This window comes from Cucumis melo, chromosome 8 (assembly GCF_025177605.1).
Source record: "Cucumis melo cultivar AY chromosome 8, USDA_Cmelo_AY_1.0, whole genome shotgun sequence".
In the NCBI taxonomy this organism is placed as follows: Eukaryota; Viridiplantae; Streptophyta; class Magnoliopsida; order Cucurbitales; family Cucurbitaceae; genus Cucumis; species Cucumis melo.
In genome coordinates, this window is record NC_066864.1 from 19,865,145 (window position 1) to 19,892,726 (window position 27,582).

Genomic DNA, 27,582 nt, shown 5'->3' on the forward strand with positions numbered 1-27,582 from the left:
TAAATCTAAACGATCATGTTACAAAAATAGCAAAGTCTAAACGATGGTGTACCAAAGAATCTTGAGAAAAAAATCATTTGCCAAATCCAAAAGATTATGTAACAAAGAATAGTATCATCTAAACGCTTGTTTACCAAATATATTATACGCGATGGGTGCCAATCAATTACGGGGGTGTTTTTGATATTTTTCATTATGGGCCTGTGGCCTTTTTCTATTTTTGAAATTGTTTTATACAATGTAAATAATTTGACACTTTGTTATATTTTTGAAAAAAAACACTAAAATTAAACCAAACTAATAATTAATTTTATAATTAATTAATTACTAAATTAAATATCATATATTTAATTTAAATCAAATTTGAATCATATTCAAATATAAATTTCTCTCTTAGATTAATTTTGAATTTTATCCAAAATTAAATTTATACAATAAAGTTTAATTAACATATAAAACTTTATATTATATGTATCACCATACATTATATTAATTTCCGAATTAAATTTAAACATTTCAAATTACAACCAATATAATTAAATCTCATTACCCTTTAAGAGCTACGAATGGGACCTAATGAACCTACAGATCAAAAGCTACAACAATATGAGATTAATTGGCTAAACTCATTAGCCGCATTAATCAATATTCGTTAACTATGTGTACACTCCACTAAAGACTCATAGCTGAACTCTTCTCACTGTAGATATATTTCTATGTCCATGGATATAGATCAATAATAGTAAGTTTGTCCTTTACAAGTGTTCGTAATATCAGCTGGGTCAAATTACCGAATCTTTTTTTAAAATAATGTATTTTAAAAAACTAATGTCAAAAATAGGGTGGAAGCCAAACTATTGACAAAAATAGGATAGTTTTGTGGAAGTCGTGTACCTTGTGCACGATTTTGCTTGTGTGGACCCCACTTTCTTTATTTTAAAACTTAAAGATATTGAATATATATTTTTTTATTTATTTAATATTTAATACGTGGGCCCCACACGTTTTTAATTTTTAAATTTAAAGATATTTATTTATTTGTGTGGCAATTGAGGTGATTGAGGTGAGGAGGAAATCATAAGATATATATATATATTTATTTATTTGTGTGGCGATTGAGGTGAGGAGGAAATCGAAAAGATAGGGTGGAGGACGACGGCGAACGACAGGGTAGGAAATTGCAAACGGCGGTGATTGACGGGGTAGGAAAATGGAGACAACGACGAAAAATGAATCCCGTCGACCGCGGTGGTCATCTTCTCAGTCCTCGGATTCAATCTCGTCGACGGCGTCGAAGTTAAACACGTCAGTTTTTTCTGTAGCTCGTCTAGTGAGGAGATATTCCGACGCATAGTAACCCATTGTGCCACCGCGACGGTGACGTCTGGAGATTTATCGTGCGTCAACCGCTGTGGAAAAATGGAGAGGGATGAGAAGAAGATGACGGGTAGGGTGGAGGACGGCGAGGAGAAGATGATGGGGTAGGGTGGGGCCTACGTATATAATATCTTTAAATTTAAAAATTTAAAACCTGTGGGACCCACGTATTAAATATTAAATAAAAAAATATATTCAATATCTTTAAATTTTAAAATAATGGAAGTGGGGTCCACGCATTAAAGTCGTGGACCCCGTCTACGACTTCCAAGCAAAGTCGTGTACGGGTACACGACTTTCACAAATTTACCCCATTTTTGTCAATAGTTTGGCTTCCACCCTATTTTTGACATTAGTTTTTTAAAATACATTATTTTAAAAAAAGATCCCAAATTACCATTTTACCCCTAGGTTACTTCTAATTCTTAAATACTAGTGCTCCTCTAACGAACAACCTATTTATGGTCCGACCACTAAATAGAAACCCTTCTCGTGCCATAAAGAGGGTAGAGCCTTTTGTTTAAGTCTTGAAGACACCATTTAAAGAAACACTCATCTACTTACCCCAAAAACGGAAATGAGTGAATTTCATCTTGTGTGATTTTGTTCCCAACTTCCACTTGGTCTTGTCACCAAAATATTGAGTTGGCAATCTAACCAGTCTTACATGTACAAATTAAAGGACAATCCTTCGCAAATAGAAGTTCATAATACACTAAGGATTAAACTAAGTTACATAGGTCATCGTAGTGAAATAGAAACATAACTAGTTAACAGAGTTACATCTAGTGGTTACAATTTCATGGTTCAACCTTATGCAAACTCATTACAAAAGATTCCCTCACTCGCATGTCACTTACAGGAACGCATTGGATTATTGCATTTGTACCAAATACAAAGTGAGCTATATCCATAGTGTTATCAGGATAAGGTACCCAACCTTATCCTTATACTATAAACCCTTTAAGTTGATCTCGAACATTGATCCCTGTCTGCCTCTACATATTGTTTAAGACCCATCATAAAACTTTGGATATTAGTTTATTGGATTTAGGTTATTAAGACAAAACTAATAATATAATCAATAACACTTATTGAAATTATAATAATAACACTTTATTAATAATGGTCAACGAATTATATTTACTATCTACGAGTTTTATCACATAAAACCCAATAGCGAAGCCCTATTGGCTACCTGTTCACTTATGGATGACACTATCTCGTACGCCCAAACCTAAATATGCAAGAACAACGTTAACAAAAGAAGAACAATCACGATGCATATAACAAAAAAAAACATAATAAGTAAGATTGGGTTACTAACCTGGTAGGCAAAGGGGAAGCCATATAGCTATAAGATCAGAATCTTCTTGTTTAGGGGCTTATTTCTATGCATGACCACCTTTCCCCTCAATGCCCCTCTTAAGCTAGATAGGATCTTCGTCCATATCAGCTCACCCTAACCGTAGCTCACAAAGACCTCAAGGTCTTTGATGAGGCCTAACATGGTCAATCTAGGTGTTGCCTACTCTCCCTTCCCATCATGGCCAATTCAATGAAGTAGAAGAGTAAAATATTCATGGCATCCTCGTCGCTCTCAAAATTTAGGGTTGGGTAATCTTTGTCCAACTACGACCTGTTCATGTTGGACTGATTGCTAAGTTAGAGGTGTCTTAACCTCTGGGCTTTATACTTTTCAAACTGGATGGGCCGTCTTAGCCTAGTCCTAAACCCTATAATTGTATCAAAGTTCTCCCACCCAAAGGAAACCTTTTGACTAAGTAGTTTAAATAAGAAAATGTTGTCTCGTTTATCTTCCACTTCTCACAAGAGGAAGTAGTGGCAAAGTGGTCCATTCAACATCAACTTCACATCCAGGAAATAACCAAATATTGCTTTCATGAACATGTGTACTTGTTTGGGTGTAAGTAGAAATACAAGTTATTATAGTCTTTTATGTAGAGCAATGGAACTAAAAGGCAGGATAATGTGTCAAAACGCATAATTTCTATAGCAAATTCATAAACATAAGGGAATATAACTTACATAAGTCTTATGTCGACTTTACCCAGTTTTTAATGCTTTATCACAGGATTATAAAGAAAAGAAGTGATACAGTGAATCGCGAGAGGAGCTCATGCAAAAGCTCGACGACAGGAAACTTGTTTGACGATTAACACCTCTAGGCGAGGGACCACATCATCACGCAACAAGGATTCACTAGAAAACAAGAACGATAGTTGGAGTTTATGTGACTTGATAAGACTGCAATCAACATTGACATAATCAAAAGAACAGAACCTTCCCGGCTAAAGTAGTCTATCTAAAACCTCCTTCCATACTATGTAAAAGTGTCTAGTTTGAATGGAATAAAACCTAGAGAGCTCTATGAGAGCCAACAGAAAGGACTAGCCTTTCTGCCGTCTATAAAAGATCTTCTGCCTCTTGTCTGGTCAAACTGTAAGTGAGAGCTTAAAGAGAGATTAGAAAGAAAATCCATTATCTTCTTCCCCGTAACTTGTAAAAGAGCCAAGGAATGCTTAGGTATTCGGCAGCTTGCCTCCCATTCCTTTACTTTCCATTTTTGTATTTCGTTGTAACGTTGACATTCATACAATACAATGGTCGAAAGGCCAATATTCTTCAATTCATTGCATGTAACAACCCAACTCTTTATACTAAGCTGAGGTCATTACTACTTAAATGATAATAAAACTTTCTTAAATCCAAATGGAAAAATAACCCAACTTTCAAAATTTAAAATATCAAATACTCATTAAAATCATAAATAACTAAAATAAGTAGAAATAAATTCCAAAAATAAAATCCTAGTCGGGTCCTATCTAGTTTCAAAAATAAAAATAATGAAAATACAAAATACTGAAATAAAACAAATAATGTAATGGCGGAAGCACAAATGTTTTCCTATAGCACACCAAGTCACTTCTTATCATTCCTCAGCTTGCCTATGCCCTTACCTCTACCTCTGCCTTAAAAATTAAACATAAAAGAGTGAGTATAAAACTATACTCAGTAAGGGATCTACTACTAGTCCCGCTAGTTGTTTGTTAACTTCCTATTAGAGTCTTGTAAAGTGGTACCCCTAAACTGGCATGTTCTCAAACACGCACAATATGTAATCCTAGGAACATCTCTAGTCTTTTGGTGAACCCAAAGGAACACCTAGGAAAAAACTGGTCTTTAGTGAACTTGAAAAAAAACATTGAGGCAATCGGGCTGTGAGTGACCTCGTCGAATCACTTGTAACATATCGTCTTATACTGGACTGGGGATAAAGACTTATGCATAAATAATTGTTTATGTGGGTACGACTCTAATAGATAAAGCTAACAGTACACTCTAACCATAGCATGTAGCATAACATAACATCATAAGCATGGTATGAATATTAATTATAACATTCTTAATGAAGATTAACATTTCATGCATAAACATCAACATCATATATCATCATCAACATATCTCATATCATAACTATCAGTCATCTTAAACATAAACTCTCTCATGACTATTAGTTATCATAAACATAAACTTATTATGCATCTTAGCTAATGGAAAAATTACATGCAAGCTCTTACTTCAATTTAAAGATCTAGTAGGAGAATATCTTACCTGGAGATTAGCTTAATCCAAAAATAATCCTGACAGCAAGGTCAAGCTTCCCAAGAATAAATCCTAAACGGTAAGGGTGTGTTTTGGGGGAGAGAAAGAGTTATGGGAGAAAAGGATTATGATAATCCTAATGTTATGATAATATGTGTTTGGGGGAAGAGTTATTATTGATAGTGTTATTATAATATGTGTTTGGAGGAAGAAATATGAAGGGTAGTATTATGATAGTATGTGTTTGGGAAAGAGATTATTATAGTAGTGTTATAATAATATGTGTTTGGGGGAAGGATTATTATTGTAGTATTATTATAATATGTGTTTGGAGGAAGGATTATTATTGTAGTATTATTATAAAATGTGTTTGGAGGAAGAGTTATGAATGTAGTATTGTTATAATACTTGTTTGGGGCAAAGATTACGTTAATTAGATTTATGATATTTTTTTTAATAAGGAATGTTAATATAAGAATAAAAAATATATAATTTAATTTTTTTCGTAAATGATCAATATTCAATTATGTAATTAGAATAACCCAAAAATGTTTATGTATATATGTTTTGAAATATTTTTTTTTTGACGTACCCTATGAGTGACAAAATATTTGTTTTCTAAAATAGTTATATTGAGTCTCATTTAATAATTTTGTTTCTTCTCTTAGGAGGTAGTTGAAATGACTCAAGAGGTAGTTGAAATGAAAAACTAGACCCATCAACCATTACCCTTTTAGCATATCTAAGAGAATACTTCAATGTTATTGGTAGATTTGATGGTTCACTAGTAACTTCCACCTCCTTTGTCATTGGCCTTGAAACTTTTACCTAACACTAGTAAGTAACAATCTAATAACTCATATACCTAAAATTGTTTATTTACAATCCACCTTCACATTTACCTCATTCTTTGATATCGATGATCTAGTAGCAATCACTTCCTCCTCTTGCACTTTCTCCTTTTCTACGACCTTCTTCTTTGATGTAAGAGATATCAGTGGTATACTAGTAGCAATCCCTTTCTTCTTTTTTACCACAGTTTCTAAAACTTTCTCCTAAAACCATCAAGATTTTCAAAGCACAAGTAAATGATATAGCTTCACTTTGATAAACAATTAATATTGTAACTTTACTTTCGAAACAAACATTTTACCTTCTCTTGGACTTTACTCTTGGAGCAACTACCATGTTCGATGTTGGGATGTTTTGAACATTTTGTTCCAACTCTCAAATATGTTTATGAAGTGCTTCATTTTCATTAATAATTTGTTGGGTTGTATCCACCTTGTTTGACCTTCTTGGCTTTGCTTGATGAAAATAAACAGTAGGTGTAATGAAACCACCCATATCACATACTCGACCGCCATATTCTGGAGTACCCAAAGCTTAAGACAATGCATCATTGAGTGATTCATCATTAGGTGATTTATCCAAAATCTCATCTTAAGAAAGATTAAATATGACCAATAATATGTTAGAAGTATATTCATGTGATTTGGTGCAAATGTAGCATTAGGAATCTTACTATTTCATTGGCAACTTGTTGTACATCTTCGTTTATGTATCCTCCATTTTTTTTGTCCGAGCTTTTTTCCAAATATTAGCCCGTCCAAAATCTTGTTCTTTATAAGGACCCCTTTTTTGCACATCATTAAGCACACGATAGTTAAATTTTAGAATATTTGTAAAATACAATAACATTCTTAATTACCATATCCTCGGCAAGATTCGCATAGCCTCATCTTGACATATTATGAGTATATTTACTCCTCTTTCTTCGATCTTGTTGTTTCCTTTTCACTTTCTATACAAATTTTACGTAAAAAGATTAAAATAACAAACGTGGTTTATACTATGATTAATTTGATTACAAAACAAAAGGTTAATACCTGAAATTCTGGAGACATTATTGACTTGACAAACTCTTGTCAAACAGGTGATCAATTATGTGAGAATACAATGAAGGTGGATCTATCAAGAGTTGTGGTTCATCTATAAAAGGGATAATATATCGTGTCGTCAACCAACTCTTGAATTGACAAAATGAAACTCTAGCCATTTTCATAATGGCCTTCTTACTTCGATCATCAACTATGAATGCTCCCTAGACAAACCGAACAATGCATAAGAAAAAAGAACCTATATGCATTAAGTATCAATATAAGCATGATTGACTACCATAGCTGCAGGATAGCCACAACATAGTACAACTAAAACTATATAATAAGTGTATCAATATATGCATGATTGACTACCATAGCTGCAGGATAGCCACAACATAATATAACTCAAACTAAAAAGTAAGTGTAATATTTGCACGATTTAAAAAAGAGAGGATTATTACATACCTCAACCATTTTGCATATTTTTTCTTTTAATTTAATCGGCACTACTCGAAATCAAAATTGATAACATCATGAACTTTCGTTTCATACACAACCATGGAGGAAGATTATAAATCACCATCACAACTGGCCAACAACTGTACTTGGAGCTCATATCACTATACGGATTTATTCCATCTGCTGACAACGCTACATGAAGATTCCTAGGTTCAAAACTAAAATTTGGCCATATGGTGTCGACTAACTTTAAAGTTAGAGAGTCAACAGGGTGCCATAATTTATCATCAATTTCTCTTTCATTAGCATGCCAAGTTAAGTTTTTAGCACATTCAACACTTCTAAACATCTGTTGAAATCGTGGAAGAGGTGGAAAGTACCATATTATTTTAGCAGGAATTTTATTTTTCTTATTTGCATATTTACCGTATTTCCACCTAGATTCACCACATTCAGGGCACACAATTGCGTTGGCATATTCCTTTCGGTACAAGCAACAATCGTTAGGGCATGCATGAATCTTTTCATATTCCATTCCTAGTGCACCTAACATTTTCTTTACTTCATATATTGATGTAGGGAGGTCATTAGGAGAAGGTAAGATGTCTTTTAATGCTTTTAGTAGTTCTTAGAAACTAATGTTACTCCATCAATGTCTAACTTTTAAGTTATACAACTTCATTAATATAGATAATTTGGTAATTTTTTTGCATCCTTCGTATAACGGCTTTTTAGCATCATTAAGCAATTTCTCAAAACCACTTGGATCCTTTGAATATTGCTCATGAGCAATTTCAACAATTTCTTTTATATTTCCAACGTCATTCTCTTCATACATACACTTATAAGATTCTCCATGGAAGGATGAATTAGGAAGTTCTTCACCATACCAAAACCAAATCTTATAACTTTCATCAATGCCATTAAAATATAAATGATCTCTAATATCATCGGCTTTATGTTTTTGACAATTTCCACACTTTAAACAAGGGCAACGTATAGAAGTATTAGTTGTATTGGAAAATCCAAATCTGATAAAGTTCTCTACACCCAATTCTTTGATAAATCCATGATTTATCCATACTTATAATATGCTAATCTTGGATCTACAATTTTTTTTTACAATATTCAAAATTAGGTAACTCATGCAACTTACTATCCTATCAACAAACAAATCACAATCTAGCTTAAGTATTCTAGTAGTAAGATCATTTACATCGAAATCAAAGCTCAAATTAACAAACAATTTACTCTTCGTCAAGCTTTAGAGTAGTCTTAAATCAAGGATCGAAACATAAACCATAAATGAACTTAAGTTCAAACTTTACGATCTCAAACCAAAAGACAAAATTAACTTATAAAAGGTCCTTATTCACCATAACCAACACGTGGTTTGATCTAAAAACACTTCAAAACTTAAATCAAGCAACACAACCAAAATCTTACTTAAATTGGTCTCAAACTTAATTGGCAACATTGTTTAAACTTTTAAACATCTTTCAAACTCAAATCTAGAGCTCTATATACGAATTTCACATAAATCAGTCAAACATCACATTTAAATATATGCAAATCCCATTCAAATGTACATCAGTAACAAAAATCAATCAACATTTCAGTCAAACATCACATTCAAATGTAGATAAGTAACATCTTTACTATAGAAGCCAAACAAACAGTAAATTACACAAGACTTAAGTCAAGATATTAGGTATTTAATACAAAAACTAAACCAGTCCATCGATTTAACAAACTCAAAGTTCATAGGGGTAAAGAGACATACCAGAGAAATGTGGCGGCGGTTGGCATTTTTAGTGTTTGTGTGGCGGCGGGTTTAGCGTTTGGAGAGGAGCGGTTTATATATAGCAACGTGGAGAGGAGAAGCAGTCGGCATAGAGCAGTGTGGAGAACGAGTGACTGACATAGAGCAACGTTCTGTAGCGGTCGGTGAGCAACGTGGAGAACAGGCGACCGACGTAGAATGGGTGCGGCCGACGTACAACAATGTTCAACGACGGTCGATGAGCAACGTGGAGCAGGTGTGGCTAGCGTAGAGCAACGTTCTTCGACGATCAATGAGCAACGTGGAGGTACGATGTGAGAGATCGATGGAGGCGTGATAGATCGATGGATTTGTAAGAGAAAGGGGGGAGATGAAAAGGGTTAGGAGGGAAATTTTAATAAAATAATTAATAAATTATTTTATTAAAATAACTTTTAATAAGTTTATTTTAATAAGCTTATTTTATTAAGTTTATTTTAATAAATTTATTTAATGAAATGATGGAATAAATAGTATTTTTATACTTTTTATTTATTATTTATTTTTTATATTTAACATTTCCAAAATATTTTTAAATAAAATGTAAACTATACTTGACGTTCTTTTCACATCAAGTAAATATTACCTATACTTGACGCGAACACAAGGTCAAGTAAAATCTGCACTATACTTGAGGATAATAAATCGTCAAGCACAATCTCTAGTATACTTGACGCGAAATAAAACGTCAAGTAAAACTAATGTAAAATAATTCAAAATTTTTATTTTTCTTGAAACAATGATTGATGCGTTTTTGTGTCAAGTAAACTCTGCACTATACTTGACGTTAATAAACCGTCAAGTACAATCTTTACTATACTTGATGCAAAATAAAACGTCAAGTAAAGCTAACGTAAAATAATTCAAATTTTTATTTTTCTTCAAACTATACTTGATGCGTTTTTGCGTCAAGTAAATGTCCACTATCCTTGACACGGATACAACGTCAAGTAAACTCTCCTTTATACTTGACGCGGAAAAAACGTTAAGTAAAAGCCAATGTAAAATAGTTCAAAAGTTTCCATAAAAACTTCGCTTTTTTTAGACTATACTTGACATTTTTTCTTTAAAATGGTAAATACTTGACGGTTTTTTAATAAAAACGTCAAGTATGTAAAAGTAGCTAGTGTCAAGTAAAGTAGATTTTGTAGTAGTGAGGATGGGGTAACAAAACCTTCAAAGAAGAAGAGGAAATCACAATTAAGAAGAAGGTTTTGGATGAACAGTTCGTCAAGAGGCGGGAAGAGAAAGAGAGAAAGAAAGGTCTTGTGAGTGAAACGACCCGAGAAGAAGAAGATGAGAACTTAGGGCTGGGTGATGAGAATGTAGCCCTCTCGGCAGAATATGTAAGCAAGAACTTCAAAATCGAAAAGAAAATATTCCATTTCAAAGGCGGACTACCATCATTTTTTAGAGAACCCATTCAAGTGTTTAGTTGGTAGAAATTCTTTGAAGGGGTATTCGAAGTAAGCGTAGACATAGTCAATATGTTCTACAACTGTTTCATAAATGATGAAGAAAATTACGCGGTAGTAAAAGGTGAAAGAGTTTACTTAGGAGAGGAACAAATTAACGTGTTCTTCGGATTGGATGGTAACACGATTAGACACACAATTTTTTAGAATCCAACCCAGGAAAACATGAAAGACACGTTAGAAACAATAACAGCTATCTCTGTACAACCTCAACACGAAGGCTAGCGTTTGGTTATTTTTCGTGAAAAATAAGTTGATGCCAATGAGTCATGATAGCACGATCTCTTTGGACAAGGTGATTTTTACTATATTGTATACTACAAGAGATCCCAGTAAACGTTGGTGAGATCATCTGCGAACACATTCACGCGTGAGTGAAACATCAACGTGGCACAAGACCTTTTCCGCATCTCATAGAAGAGTTTGTGTTTGCAAGTTGTGCCTGAATTGAAGAAGCTTTTAAGGACTGCAGTTAAGGATGGAATTTGCACAATGGCAGGATTAAACTGCATAATCAACCTCCATAAAAACAAAGTGGAAGAAAAATACCTCAAAACTCAGAATAAGAAGGGTCTTTTTAAGGCAAAGAGATTGAGGTTGAAGATGAAATAGAAGAAGAGGTTGAAAAGCAAAGTCTTCTTGTCCGCAAGAGGAATGACAAGGATGAGGCTTTTGGGTCTAAGGAAGAAGAGAAAATGCCCTAGGTTAAGGAATCTAAGGACCATTTCCCTCTTGCAGTAGTTACCCTGCCTAATGACCAAACCACCAAAACAAAAGAAACAACCATACAACCTTCGCCCACCAAATCACCTGAAAAGAAGACCTCCATCTCTACCGATCCCAAAATAACACATTCCTCCCCAAAAATCCAAACTCCTCATAAGCTTTTAATGGTAAGATCGAGAGATATCTTTACCAAAGTTGTAAATGGAGCAATTCTAAGCTATTTGTGCAACAAGCTGAACATGATCAATGTATTTGTATCTGCTTGAGGGAGAGTGTTATAAACTGTGTTTCCTAGATTAGGGTTTCTTAAGATTGTTATATTCTCCAAAATACAAACTATGATTTTTTTCATTTGATTCTCCTATAAAGGTTTTAACGAGACAATCACTAGAATATATAAACTAATGTACTCTTTTTCTTCGCTAAGCTTTTTTTTTTTCAATTGAGTGTTTTCCTACTAAAGTTTTAACGAGATATTTATTTTATATAATATAGATATCTAAGAGTAGAGTAATAGTATTATAAATGTAATAATATATTAATGCATATTTAGTGTAGATATCTATAGTCTACACCTATACCTATGTTACCTAAATTTCAATAACCTCACATTGAATTACATGTTGTGCACTCAATTGATTTCATGCCCTATAATCTATGGAGTTGTTACGATGTCTTACCCTATAATTTTAGGCTATAAATAGTGGTTATGATGCAATTGAGATGGATTATTAGTTTTTACTCTCTCACTTCTCGACTTTATTTGTAATTATTTTCATAACGAGTTATTTATGACAATCTCACTCTTTGTAACGTCCGTCACATGCACGAGGAAGCAAAAGGGGAAAATAACTCGTCTCTTTCACTCTTGTTGTATCAACCGCAGCAGCCACCGCCGCACGTCCGATTGCCGTCTCCGCCGTTGCCCAGTTTACGCCGTCTTCCTTGCTGCATCGCCTTGGCCGGCGCCCAGCTCCCATCCTGCCTGGCAGATCGTTTTTAATCGAAACTCATCACGTCCGGCGAGTTCGACGAGTGTTCTGCGTCATCCCCAACCCTTTGGGAGCATATTTAACATTTGAAGCATTCCCCAGAGCCTGTTCGGCCTCGAATCTAGATGCTCAATCTGTTTCTGCTTTCGATTTGAGAGTTTGAAAGGATTTTTAATGCTGTCCAGCAAGGTTGCTTTGAATTACTTTTCCGAGTCAATTTAGATGTTGTAATTGAACTCTAACCCCTTAAATTATGTTACTGTTTGATGGAGGTTTAGAGAAAATTTTTGAATGGAAATCAGTTTGGGCAATGTTTTCTAAGCATTTTTTGAAAAAGATTTTTTTGGGGGCAAAAGCTGAATTGGCCTAGAAACAGTTTGGGTTTTCAGCTTGCATCCTTTGTCCTTCCTCCATTCTTTGCTTTGTCCTCCACGGATCGGTGAGATTCTTGAAGTTTTAATGTCCAATTTCAAATGGGGTGAGTGGCCTCTCAAATATTTGTCCCCATTAGAAGTAATACTAATCATAGAAGTGTTGATACCTTCGCTTACAGATTTAGGTAGTGAGAAAGTTCCCTGTGAGAGATTGACCTGACGAGAACAGTTTTTCTAGTCCGTCCTTTTTGGGAGGAGCTGAATTGGATGTGGGAAGTCATTTGGTTATATGGAAATTAACCTTATGACCCTAGGGCAGAGAGGATTAATCCATAACACTAGAAAATAAATGAAGTCTTCCTGTCAAGATGGTTATAGAAGTTTCTTTGAGAAGACAGAAAGTCAATCAAACTAAGCATGGGTTAGATTCAAATGGCTAGTTCCATAAAGGGGTGTAAGAATAACCGGAATAACCTGGACTACCAACCCATATTGAATGGTTGGGTTGGTCTTCCTTTTGCTTTTTTTTTTGTTTTTTTTGTTTTTTTGTTTTTCGGGTTGGGGTTTGAAAGATTCGGTTCAACCTAATCCAATCCAAATTAATGATATTATATACATCTATATTAAGTTTTATAGTATGATGCTGGGAATGTTTTTGGATTTTAGAAGTTTGGTTCAAATTTGACTCTCCTTAAGTGACTCTAGATGTTTTAGAACTTTGTTTAGTATTATTATATTAATGTTGTACTTTATGGATGTTTTTGGATGTGTGGATTTATGGATATAGCGTTATAATGATTTTGAAATTTAACAATATTAGGAAAAGGAAAAAAATTATACAACCCAATAACCCAACCGAACCCAACTCAACCCGTTTACACCATTAGTTCCATATCCGATGTGTGAATGGTGCTATAATAGTGCTTGTTGCCCCAAATTTTGTGGAGCAAATTTTGGTTCTCAGATTGGGTAATGGAGGCCACATTCATTCATGGTAGGATGGTGGCTTCATCAAAGTTGTTTCTTAGAAGTTAAAAGTTACCTTTTGTCTTTTGCCAACTTGAGAAGATTCTTAACCTGCCTACTTATCTTGAGATTCGTATGAATTGTACAAATATGGAATATATTGACCCCTGTTTTTGTTCATCCACTGCGAGTTGGTTAGAGATAATTGGAATTATCCCCGTCAATAAAATGTATGGTTTTATGCTGTCAGAAAGATTTTGTTGGTTGGTTTCTCAAAATTCTCTTAAACTGATTGTCTTTGTGTAAAGCTAGAGTTATTGAGAAGTACTTCTGTGGTTCTTTTGAGCATTTGAATTGAAGGAAACAACATCATTTTAATAATTAACAGAGGATCTTTTGTAGTTTTAGTGATCTTGTAGGGTGGAATGCCTCTAGTTGGAGTGCTTTGCTTTTGTCAATATTATTTCTGTAATCAAATTAGACGAGTGTTTTTCCCTCTAAAACAGCTTCATAAGAGTGATTCTCCATTATTCTACTATGGGTTGTATTTGGTTGTATTTGATTTTTTTTTTTTTTTGTTTTTGGTTAAGTCCATTCTTCAGTTTTATTTGGTTGTATTTTCTTTTTTCTACTTATTCAGTTTCATTATACTTTGAGCATTAGAGTCTTTTCATTTCATCAATGAAAAGCTTTTTCATTTTTCTTTTCGTTAAAAGAAGGGATGTTCCATTTCCCTAATCTCTAAATTATATGTTTTTATTCTTAAAAAGTTCTTTGTTTATTATTATGGTTAAAAAAATTGGTAGTAAAGCAGTGACAAGAGCTTTTGAACCTCATTGTGTTTATAGCTTTCTCTTTGAGCAGTAGCTCTTTCCATAACTAACCTATTTTAATATTATGTTAAAAAATTGTTGCTAACCGGGGTGGTTTTTGGTAATTCCTTGGCTTTTGATGGGTTGGTCTCTTCTGTTAAAAGATTTGCTAGTTTCTTACCAAGAAAGAAATGTGAAAATGGAAAGTTTACAATCTTTTAGAAATCAACTTGCAGATTCTAATAATGAACAAAAACAAATAGGATTGATTATTTATAAAAGCTGAATCATTGCATCAAAGGCTTTTTTTGCCAATCTATTGAGTTGATAGATGTGATTCTTTTGTTTTTCTATCTTCCCTTTACGATTGGGATTTACTATTTTCATTTCCTCAGCAAATCTTTTAGCCTCGAAAATTTCAAGTACAACGGTACAGATGGCCTTATAGATAAGTATTCAGACCATAACATTGTATTCTTATTTTCTTTCAGTTATGTGATGAAGGCGAGGTTGCATACTTCTGTTTGTATTTGTTTACTGTTCGGAATTTCATTGATATTCTACCCTACATTTGGCTCTTTCCTTGATGGCATTTCACACTCTAGTAAGGTCAGTCATAATTTATTTCTTATTTCTGTTTTTCCATGTTTCACGTTTCTATCTTTTCAAGTGTATGTTCTGAAAGCATTTAATTTGAAAATAACCTTTGAATAAGAGCTAAAGAAGAACTTCATTTGCTTGATTTATTATTATTTTTATGTTAGACTTCCTGTCAAGTTTGTATATAGTAGAAGGAAGAATAAAAAAATAACTAACACGGGTGGCACGTGAGAGAGAGTAGAAAGTTGGTTAGTCTATTAGTATAAAAGGTCTTCTGTTTTAGCCAGAAATCTTTATGAAAATTCAATGAGTGAGAATTGGCATTGTAACTTCTTGAGAGACAAATACAATAGTGATTGTAAGAAGAATTGAGATCTCCTCATTTCTTCCATTCTTTAATTGCATTTGAAAGTAATAAAGAGGAATATTCAGATTTAGAAGTAGTGTTCTAACATTTGGTATCAAAGCTTCACGATCCGTAGCAGAAAATCGAAAATGGTCCAGACAAGAATCGAAGAACGATTGGAACTTGTAGATCAAGAATCGCCAGAATGAAGAAAGAATTAAGTAAAATGCCGGTGATAAAGTCTAGTCTCAACTCTAAAGTCTTGAGTTGATGCGAATTCACTTGGAGAAGCAACAATAGATGTTGATGACGATGATCGAATACAGTGCGAAAGAACGCTCTGTAGTGAGTGAACGAGTCACAAAGTCGGCCGCACGTGATTCTGCGACTAGGAAAGGAAAAGAAAATGAAGCGACGTTGAGTATGACTGCCGAATCGGACCGAAATATGGAAGTTATCCGAGATGAAAAGAAGAACGATAGCGAAGAAAATTCCGGCGATCGAAATGAATTCAAGAAGGTTGAAATGCCGGTGTTCATTGGTGAAGATCCGGACTCGTGGCTGTTCCGCATCGAGAGGTATTTCCAAATTCATAAATTAAATGAGTCGGAAAAGATGCTGGTGTCCATGATTAGTTTTGACGGACCAGCTTTGAATTGGTACCGTTCGCAAGAGGAGAGGGATAAATACCTTAGCTGGATAAATTTGAAGGAGAGATTGTTGGTTTGTTTTAGATCGAGTAGAGATGGAATAAAACAAGAGTCGACAGTTGAAGAGTATAGAAACCTATTTGATAAACTTGTAGCGCCTCTGTCCAATTTACAAGAGAGAGTAATAGAAGACACTTTTATGAATGGCTTGTTGCCATGGATTAGAGCAAAAGTAGCTTTTTGTCGATCGAAAGGATTGGCTGAGATGATGCAAGTAGCGTGGAAAACAGAGAGATCATTTGAGGAGAATCGAATATGTTTTGATTTTCTGGAGGGAAATATCTTGTTCAAAATGGTGCGACTAGTAAGTCTGGAACAAACAATGTAGTAGATAAGGGAAATACAGTCTTTCCTATCAGAACAATCACTTTAAGAAGCACTAATTCCAATGAGACTCGAAAAGAAGGAACTTACAAACGGCTTTCTATGCTGAATTTCAAGCTAGGAAAGAAAAGGGCCTATGCTTTAGATGCAATGAGAAGTATTCAGCTGAACATAAATGTAAGATGAAAGAACAGCGGGAATTACGTATGTTCATGGTAGTTAATGAGTCTGAAGAGTATGAAATTGTTGAGGAAACTGAAACAGAAAGAAACGAATTGAAGAGGCTGGAAGTCCAGACGAATTAGACAACCTATGTGGAGTTATCAATTAATTCTATAGTTGGCTTGAATGATCCCGATACAATGAAGGTGAGGGGTAAATTACACAAATAGGCAAGCCACTGCTTTATGCAGCACAATGAAGGATCTTCGGGACACTACTCAGAAACTCTATTCGAAGCGTTAGAATGCCTCTCATTTGTATACACTGAGGAAACAAGTCCATGGTTGCAAGCAAGGAACTCTGGATGTAACTTAGGGGTGGAAATGGTTTGGTTTGGTTTTAAATTCGATTTTGGCAATTTTAAAACATTTTTAAAAATAATTCGGTTTGGTTGGTTTGGTTTTAAATTTGGTTTTGTTCTTTAAATTAAAAGCTCTTCGGTTTTTAGTTCGATTTTTTACTCTTTGTTTTTAAATATATAAGTATATAATATAAAAATAATATATAGTAGTTAAAATTGGTTCAGTTTGGTTTCAGTTCGGTTGCAAATTTCTTTAAACCTGGTCGAACAAAATTTTTTGGTTTCATCGAGTATTCAGTTCGTTCGGTTTTGAGAAACGGATCGGTTTTTGCTATTTGAATGACCACCCCTAATGTAAAAATTGGTAGTAATGAGACTGAACAGGACTATTTTGGTAATCTCAATGAGTATGATCCTTCTCTTGATATTCCTATTGCGCTCAGGAAAGGTACCAGGTCTTGCACGAAACACCCCATTTGTAACTATGTTTTCTATGAGAGTTTATCTTCACAGCTCAGAGCGTTCACAGCTAATCTTAACTCTACCATGATACTTAAAAATATCCACAGTGCTTTAGAGTGCCCTGAGTGCAAAACTGTAATCATGGAAGAGATGAGAGCTCTTGACAAGAATAAGATTTGGCCCTTAGGAGATCTGTACTCTCCCTAAGGGACATAAAACCCTCGGATGTAAATGGATGGGCAGATGGAACTTTTGACAGACACAAGGCTAGGTTAGTTGTAAAAAGGTTTACTCAAACCTATGATGTCGATTACTCTGAAACTTTCTCCCCTGTTACAAAACTAAATATTGTTAGAATCATGTTATCTGTTGTGTGAATAAAGATGGCCCTTATATCAACTACATGTTAAGAATGCGTTCTTGAACGGAGACTTGGAAGAGGAAGTCTATATGATGAGCCTCCTCCATGGTTTGAAGCCTAGTTTGATCATTAGGTTCAAACTCCAGAAATCCTTGTATGGGCTAAAATAGTCATCGAGGGCATGGTTTGATAGATTTACAATCTTTGTCAAGTCCCAAGGGTATAGTTATGGGCACTCTAATCAAACTTTGTTTATGAAAGTCTCAAAGGCTGGGAAGATCACCATGTTGATTGTTTATGTTGATGCCATTATTTTATCTGGGGATGATACAGCTGAGATCATCCAATTGAAGAAGAAGATGGGTGATGAATTTGAAATTGAATACTTGGGGAGCCTGAAGTATTTCCTTGGGATAGAGGTAGCTAGATCAACTGAAGGCATCTCCTTATCTTAGAGGAAGTATATCCTTGATTTGTTGACTGAAACAGGTATATTGAGATGTCGTTCTGTTGATATTCCTATTGAATTCAACCATAAACTGGAAAATTCAGGTGATAAAGTTCCAGTTGAAAAAGAAAAATATCAGCGCCTTGTGGGAAAATTGATTTACTTCACACAATCGACCAAATATCTCCTATGTTGTAAGTGTAGTTAACCGGTTTATGTAGGTTCTCTATGAGGAACAGAAGGAGGCAGTTAACAGAATTTTGAGGTACCTAAAAGCAACTCCTGGTAAAGAGTTGATGTTCAGGAAGATTGACATAAGAGCTATTAAGGCTTATACTGATTCTGACTGGGTATGGTGAGTTGTTGACAGAAATCCACCTCTGGCTATTGTACCTTTGTCTGAGGCAATCTTGTTACCTAGAGGAGTAGGAGTAAGGGGTTGTGGCAAGAAGCAGTGTTGAAGCTGAGTACATGACTATGAGTTTGGGGATTTGTGAGGAAATTTGGCTTCAGAAGGTTTTATTTGACCTTCATTAGGACTATGAGGTGCCGATCAAGTTATTTGCATTCCTTACAACCCCTTAAGCCAACAGGTTGCTGATGCTCTCTCCAAGGGGCTTCTCAGATAGAGCTTTGATTCACGTGTTAGCAAGTTGTGTCTCATTGATATTTACGTCCATGGAAGTGTTAGAATTAATGGGCTTGGCCCAAGGAAAATGTTGAACCCCCAATTTTGCTTACTTATAAAAGATGGGGCAAGAGAGGAAATATACTTATGGAGTAGGCTACTCCAGGAGAGACAAACTGAAGAGGAAGAAAAGGCTGTGGGTCCCACTTGACTGTTAGTGTAAATGAGGAGTGTTTTGGGATTGTTGCCCTAGGTCTCATTTTAGGTAAAAGCTGCTAAAGGCTTTTAGGGAGAGGATTTCAGCTTTCTCAAAGGAGCTGGGCATTGTTTGTTTATTACCTTATTTTCCTTTTGAACTCTTCTGGCTGGATTTCTCATTTTTATTACCTTATTTTCCTTTTGAACTCTTCTTGCTGGATTTCTCATTTTTATTACCTTATTTTCCTTTTGAACTCTTCTTGCTGGATTTCTCATGCTATATTTTGGGCTAGTTAATATTGCAAAATTTATATATTAAACACAAATAGGAAGAAATGTGTGGTCGGTCATTCAAGAATTCAAAATTTGGGGCATTGGATCTCAAGCAAAGGGGTCGAAGCCAACAGGGAGAAAGTGAAAGCTATGGTGCAATGGCCTCAACCCAGGGATGTACCGAACTTGGGATTTTTGGTCTTTGTGAAACATTATGGTGAGATTACAGCCCCCCCTTACGAAACTACTTCATAAAAATGCTTTTTGTTGGAATAAGGAGGCTACAACAACTTTTGAGGCTTTGAAACAAGCCATGGTTTCAATACCAGTTTTGGCACTTCCTGACTTTTCCTTGCCCTTTGTTGTGGAAACTGGTGCTTCAGGTTATGGGTTAGGAGCAGTGCTGTCCCAGAATTCAAAACCAGTGGCTTACTTTAGTCAGAAGCTTACTTCCTAGGCACAGTCCAAAACAATCTATGAGAGGGAATTAATTGTAGTCGTATTGGCAATTCATAAGTGGAGACACTACTTGCTAGGAAGGAAGTTCATGGTGATCTCAAATCAAAAAGCATTAAAATTTCTCATCAGAACAAACGGAGGTTCAATCCCATTTTCAAAAATGGTTGACAAAATTACTTGTGCATGACTTCGATATTATATACCAACCGGGTCTTCAAAAACAAGGCGGTAAATGCACTATCACGAGTCAACCACCTGGCTGAATTGATTGTCTTATCAAAACCAGGCATAGTAGATGTGGAGACAACCTTGAAAGAAGTGGAAGAGTATGATGAATTGCAGAAAATTATTAGTGAATTGAAGGAGAATCCAGAAGAAAAGCAACATTTTCAATAGAGCAATGATCAACTAAGCATAAGGGCAGGTTAGTATTATCACGAAAATCATCTATTATTACATACATATCATGATTCAGTGTTAGGTGGAGACTCGAAATTCTTAAGGACTTACAAAAGGCTCATCGAGGAACTTCATTGGATGGGAATGAAAAGCGATGTCAAGAAGTACGTTGAGCAGTGTGAAATATGCCAACGAAATAAATCCGAGTCATTGTCACCGGCTGAACTCCTTCAACCATTGCCATTACCAGAATTGATATTGGAAGATTGGACCATGGATTTCATAGGACAACCTAAATCAGGAGGCTATGATGCCATTATGGTGGTGGTTGATAGATTGAGTAAATTCGGCACTTCATTATCATGAAACATCCATTCAGGACCAAACAAGTGGCTGAGGTTTTTATAGAAAGGGTGGTCCGTGAACATGGGATTCCAAAGTCAATAGTGGCGGATTGCAATAAGATTTTCTTAAGCAGTTTTTGGAAGGAAATATTCGCAGCAATGGGGACCTCGTTAAAAAGAAGCACGACATACCCTCAATAGACCGATGGTCAAAAGGAAAGAGTGGATCGATGCTTGGAAACTTACTTAAGGTGTTTTTGCAATGAATAGTTGGCAAGGTGGAGCAAATGTGTACCATGGGCAGAGTTATGGTATAACACTACATTTCATGCTTCATTGAAAACGACTCCTTTCCAGGTTGTCTATAGTAGACCTCCCCCTCCCTTAATCTCATCTGGTACCCGTAGGACAACAAATGATACTGCAGAACAGTTACTTATGGATCGAGATATGACTATTAACTCATTGAAGGAGAATCTGGTGTTGGCACAAAACTGGATGAAAAAACAGGTTGATTTACATTTGAGGGAATTAAATTTTCTGGTCGGCGATGTGGTATATTTGAGACTGAGACCATATCTACAACGTTCTCGCTAGAAAAAAATCTGAAAAGCTTTTGCCAAAGTTTTATGGTCCTTATGGCATCATTCAAAAAATAGGAGAAGTGGTTTATCGTTTAGATCTACCACCCGAGGCTCTTATTCATACGGTATTCCATGTATCTCAATTGAAAAGGAAGTTGGGACAGAATCAATGTTCAGCACTGCCCTCCAGCATTAACAGAAGAGTTGAGTTACAATTGAGGCTAGAAACTGTGTTGGGGTGAGGTGGAACAGAGAAATCGGAGGAATGAATGGTTGGTCAAATGGAAAAAGCTTCCGGATAGTGAGGGCATCTAGGAATCTGCATACCTCATGAATCAACATTATCCTTCTTTTCACCTTGAGGACAAGGTGCATTTCAAACCAGCCGGTATTGTTAAACACCCAATTTTGCATACTTGTAAAAGAAGGGGCAAGAAAGGAAATATATTCGAGGCTGCTCTAGGAGAGACAAAATGAGGAGGAAGAAAAGGAATGTTTTGGAATTGTTGCCCTAGGTCTCATTTTAGGTAAAAGCTGCTAAAGGCTTATAAGGGGAGGATTCCAGCCTTCTCAAAGGAGCTGGGCACTATTTGTTTACTTACCTTATTTTCCTTTTGAACTCTTCTTGCTGGATTTCTAATGGTATATTGTGGATTGGTTAATATTGCAAAATTTTTATATTAAACAGAGATACTTCATATTCCCCAAGTCTTTAATTTCAAACTCATTCTCCATATTCTTTTTTAGTTGGATGATCTCAACAGCATCATCCCCAGACCGCACAATGTCATCAACATAGACAATTAAAACTGCAATTTTCCCAGCCTTGGAGACTTTTGTGAACGAAGTGTGATCGTACCCCTGAGACTTGACGGAAGTGGTAAATCTGTCAAACCAAGCTCTTGGTGATTGTTTCAACCCGTACACAGACTAAGCTTCAAATCCTAGAGAAGGACTCATATACACTTCCTCTTCTGAATCTCCATTCAAGAATGCATTCTTAACATCAAGCTGACGTAGGGGCCAATCTTTATTCACAATAACTCACAGCAAAACTAACAGTGTTTAACTTTGCAACATGACAATAATTTTCCACTTAGGGCACTCTAAAGTAACGTGGATATTTTTGGGTATCGTAGTAGAGTTAAGGCTGGCAATGAAGGTTCTAAATTGAGGTAAAAGGTTCTCATACGAAACATAGTTAGAAATGGAGTTCTTTGTATAGGACCTGATACCTTTCCTTAGTGCAATAGGAAGATCAAAAGATGGATCATACTTACTGATGTTTCTTGGATGGTCCTGATTCTCGTTAAGGGTGTGGTTTTGAAACTTGCGACCATTATCACTCTGTAGGATTGCAATCTTTGCATGGAAGTGCATTTCTACGGTGTGATAGAAGTTTCGGAATGTGGAGGTGACCTCGGATTTGTCGAAGAAAAGGAAAACCCAAGTAAGATGGGTATGGTCATCAATTAAGGTAACAAACCACTATTTTCCAAAAGAGGTAGTGAACTTAGATGGTCCCTAAGCATCACTATGGATAAGAGTGCAAGGTTGGGTTGGCTTATATGGTTGTGAGGAAGAGAAATATCAAATTTAGAGAAAAGATGACGAAATAAGTGTTTCATATATCGAAAATTGGGGTGGCCTAAACGGAAATGCCACAACATACCGTCTTTTTCAGAAGTAATAAAATATGAAGATAAAAAACTAGGGCTAGAAATACTACTGGAGGAGGCGTTATCATTAAGAAGGTAGAGTTTTCTACTACGTTGGGCAGTGACAATCATCCTCCCCGAGCTTAAGTCTTGAAAAGAAATAGAATCAGGTAAGAATGTTGCTTTGCAATTTAATTCACAAATAATCTTGCTTATAGACAGTAGATAGATTATAAGAAATTCGGGGCACACAACACATTGTGTAAAATCAACCCTTCTAAAGGAAAATCTGCCCTTTCCTAACGAAATATAAGACACAAAATGTCTCATTATCAACACACGAAATATAAGACACAAAATGTCTCATTATCAGCACACGAAATATAAGACACAAAGTGTTCTATGGAACCTGTTAAATGATCTGTGGCACCAGAGTCTAGAATACTTCCCATCAACACTAATAGGACTAAAGGGCTGGTATATCTGACTAGGTAATAGCTTTTAATGTAGTTGGATTAGGATCCCCAGGTGATTGAGAAGGGCTACCAGGCTCGCTCACATAAGCTTGCCCCGTGTTTTGTTTGTTGTTCGAAGGACGTTTCTTACCTCATGGGGGGGACAACCACGCAGTTTCCAACACTGCTCCTTGGTATGCCACTGTTTCTTGCAATGTTCATAGATAGGGATCAATTTTCCATTGTGCCTTTCACTGTCATGGTTAGGGGACCTCGCACTGAAGGCCATAGAATAAATAGCAGGGTTTTCTGACAACCCATAGCACTGGTACTATCCTCCTTAAGACGAATCTCATAACAAACCTCCATCAAGGAGGGTAAGGTCTCTGATCCAGTATACGTCTGTGGACAACATCTAACTTAGGGTTGAGACCAGCAAGAAAAACATATATCCTGTCAACCTTCTCGATCCTGGAGTACTGTATGTCACCGCTAGGACAATTCCAAACAATTTCTTTGCATAGGTTCATTTCCTGCCAGATAAGGGAGAGTCTATTAAAGAAGGATGTCACGCCCATAGCCCCTTATTTGCAATTGTGTACTTATTTGTGCAGCGTGTATAAACGAGAGGCATTCTGACGCTTGGGATACAATTTCTAAGTTGTGTCCCAAATATTCTTAGTAGTTGTAGGATGCAGTAAGGGCTTGTCGATCTGTGGTTCCATACTATTGATCAATGACCAAATAAGAGAATCCTCCCCTTTCCAGTTTCATTCTTGAGGTCTCCCCTGTCGAAAAACCAAACTTGTGGCGTCCTTCAAGGATCATTTTAATAGTGGGACCACGAAAAATACTTTTACCATTCAATTTCTCCCTTGGAAAATATCATGTAGGATGTGCCACTGGATTAGACACATAAGAAGAGGACAAAGCAGAGAGCAAGGTTGTTACCGGATTCTCATAATACTCTGGTGAGGTCAAACGGGTGTTGGACGGTGCCCCTACTGTTGCCTCAATCGCTGCAATTTACTATCGGAGCATGTCCAACTGATGTTGAGCGATATCGGAGATGGACCCTACTCATGGGCTTTTGGCTGCACTGAGGACTTACTCACCTTAAAAGTCAAGTGGGCTTGGGGATTTCCAACCTCGAGGCAACCACCAGGGTTTGCGGCTAACCTAGTAGGAGGCAGTGCAACTAAACTAGCAGCAGAAAACTGAACAAGTCGGCAGCGCGTGCGGTGATGCGTGAACCGACCGTGTAGGCGCACGGAAGACGGTTCATACAATGAAGGTGTAGGCGCAGGCGGCAATGCGTGAGGTCTTGGCTAGAAAAAGGATGGCGGCACGTATGACAAAATTTGGGCCGGAGGCACGTGCGAAACCTATGCAGCTGAAGGGTTCTGGCTGCCAGGAAGGCTGGCCAAAGATGTTGGAACCATTCATCTATGGAGCGCTGATCCGAGCATCAACTGCGATGGTGACAGTGGCATTGATGTCGACCGTGCTTGGTTTCCATTAAGATTTGATTGTTTAGGGTTTCTTTGATAACCCTCTTTGATACCATATTGAAAGTAGAGACTTATGTGGAAACCCTAGTTAAAACCATGATGCCGATATTTCTTATTATTTTCTTATCGTAACAAAGGTACAATGGGGGAAATATTCATAGGCAATACAAGCCTTATTAAAAAAATAAAAAATTAGGGCAAAGTAAATCTAAATTACCCTTGTATTTTCAACATGACCCAAGCACACTATTTCTAACCATATAACATATATGTAGTAAGAGTTCAAATATAAGGGAATCCACTATAACCAAGCAAAATAGTTCTCTTGTAAAAGGAAAAAAAAAAAAAAAAGACTGATTTGCCTTTTATCCTCTTTAATCATTCATCGAGTAAATTAAGTGTTTGTATTTATCTGATGTGTCTTTGTTGGTGCAAAAAAGCATTATAGTTGTTTTAAAGATTGTTCATCTTGTCAAGCTTATCTTTATTCTTTTATTCTTACACTTCTACTTAATTTTCAGGTTGGGAGACATATTATGGAATCCTATTATGAAAAACACGAAAGTTTTATTGACTCACTTTTTGATGATTTCCTGACACAAGATCTTCCCGTCAACCTATGCAAAATTTTACCATGCGATCTAAATACAGTACTAAGTCTCTCAATTCAGTCAAGGATCAAGGGTGACGGTTCTCACCGTCAACTTTCATCGACCATCAAGTTCAACATCGGAAAATCCCTCTCTCAGGTTCCCACACACCACTGTAAGTTTATCATCATTGAACGACTACCATCAGGAGTTTTTGTTGATCCCTTTGAATTGGAACATCTTCTTCATCGAGCTGGTAAATCATATTTAAATTTCTTTTGTTCCATGATTTTCCGTTTTTTAGCCTAAGCAAATGGCCATTGTCTTTAAGGTAGGTTAAACCCTTTTCTTATATTGTTTTCTTCTTTTGTCAGTATTTAGTGATGTAGCTGTTTTTGGCGATACAAATTTGGAATTGCCTTCAGTCCTCTCCAACTTCTCTGTTGTCGAGGTTCACAAGGACATTGGTCTCAATATCTTGTCACACAACAAGAATCTGCTTGATTTCACCGTTGATCTGCCATTACATTCACGATATCCAGTAAGCCTGAAATATCTTAGCTCATATAACTTTGCATAAAGTATCCATGTCCCATACTCCAACACTCATGAAGCGCGTTAGATTTTTCCGGGATTGAATGCACATTCTTTGAATCCATATCTAATTCTTGTTAAGTACAATAAACAGATGTCAACGCTTTGAATATTTTGCGAGCAAATGTTTGGAGCAAAGACATAATGCATAGCGGTTATTGACTTCAAATTTTCTTTTGTTAAAATCATAAAAAAGATCATTATTTGGTTTGTATGTTGAATATTTTGACATAGTGGATATAAACATTGAAATATATAGAAATTATAGACACTTTCATAATGTGTTTGATGTTTGAAGACTGTTTCACCACAAACAGTTCATTTTATTTTCACACTTAAAATTGGTTAGTAATTAATTTTTTTTGCTTTTGCAGCGATTGGATGAAAGTGGTTACGTGGAAGTTAGATTGAAGGCTCCAGACTTGTTTTTGCAGTGTAGTATTCAGGAAAAACCACTCAATAGGAGCTGCTTATTTAAGTTGGAAACGGATGATGAAGAGGCAGATCTTACATGGTCGATTCCAGCAGGTAAACGATCTGATGCTGGAATTGTTAGCGTTGTTACCTTTGTTTCTGCTTTGGTATCAGTACTATGCATTGTATTTTCTACACAAGTTCGACAACCAAAGTTTTGAAGCAATGTTAACTGATTCAACAATTCTTCTTCTCTAGATTATGTTAAGTCTTGAGTCTGCTCAAGAGATGTAAAGAAACAATCCATTTTGGTTGGGATACAAATTTATGTTCTTACGGTTCGAAGAATGTTAGAATTTAGTTATTATAATTTTAAAATGGTTGGATACAAATTTGGTTCTTATAAATCCAAGAAAGTTAGAATTAGTTATGATTTAAAAGTTAGGACAAGATCCAAGAGTTCGATAAAAACTACTAATATTTATGAGTTTTAATACATCGAAAGTTCAAATGATATTTTATCGATAAAATTCTTGCGAATGTTTACGAGGGTTTGGTCAAATCATGGAGATTATTCATGTAGTTTTAATGAGAGAGGTAAAGAATAACTAAAAAGAAAGGCCTTCAATGATATATGGCCAACACACTTTGTTTTGAAAGTTTAAGTGATTATTTGGGACTTTGAGTTGGGAGTTGAGATAAATGTTTGGAGTTTATATGTCTGGAATTTATATCATATATATTATATGGTGTAATTTTTTGAATTCTAAATAATCTGCCTTTTTACCACTATTTTTGTTTTAATTTTTCTATTCAATAATTCTACAAATCTTTATTTGAATAAAATATGGATTGCATTTTTACTTTTATTTTTCCTTATTTTTAAGTTCTTTTTTGCGATGAATTAACCCACCACAATTCTTGCACTAACTCAGATAAGTAAAATGTAAAACAGAAGAGACATAACAACTTTTAATTCCTAATTTTTCTAAATAAATTTCATCTTTTCTTTTTCTTTCCATTTTTGCTTTGTATTTATCCTTTATCATGGTTTCTTTTAATTGAATCTTTCCCATCATCTTAGCAACAAATAAATTCTTTCAACAATTTTGCTTTCAATTCTTCCAAATTTGGAGGATGGTTTAAGAACATATCTTCATTTTCACTAAATTTTCCTAGAAAATGTTT

At 35.5% G+C, this 27,582-nt stretch overlaps 1 protein-coding gene across 2 annotated transcripts; it reads left to right on the forward strand.

The window, feature by feature from the left end:
* Positions 1-12,116: 12,116 nt before the first annotated feature.
* Positions 12,117-26,786, forward strand: LOC103486129 (uncharacterized). Of its 2 annotated transcripts, XM_008443984.3 has the most exons (5): positions 12,117-12,550; positions 15,005-15,122; positions 25,318-25,642; positions 25,761-25,927; positions 26,355-26,786. In XM_008443984.3, exons 2-5 carry the CDS (start codon positions 15,012-15,014, stop codon positions 26,613-26,615), a joined length of 864 nt encoding a protein of 287 aa, XP_008442206.1. In that variant the 5' UTR covers positions 12,117-12,550; positions 15,005-15,011; the 3' UTR covers positions 26,616-26,786. The 2 variants fall into 2 exon arrangements, with proteins under 2 accessions (XP_008442206.1, XP_008442207.1); XM_008443985.3 differs by lacking the exons at positions 12,117-12,550; positions 15,005-15,122 and adding an exon at positions 19,770-20,269.
* Positions 26,787-27,582: the final 796 nt, after the last annotated feature.

Excerpts from the sequence above, each read along its gene's own strand:
- LOC103486129 (XM_008443984.3), top strand. The coding sequence starts at position 15,012 with ATGAAGGCGAGGTTGCATACTTCTGTTTGTATTTGTTTACTGTTCGGA. Across the intron at positions 15,123-25,317 it reads GCATTTCACACTCTAGTAAG|GTTGGGAGACATATTATGGA; the intron begins GTCAGTCATAAT and ends CTTAATTTTCAG. Across the intron at positions 25,643-25,760 it reads ACATCTTCTTCATCGAGCTG|TATTTAGTGATGTAGCTGTT; the intron begins GTAAATCATATT and ends TTCTTTTGTCAG.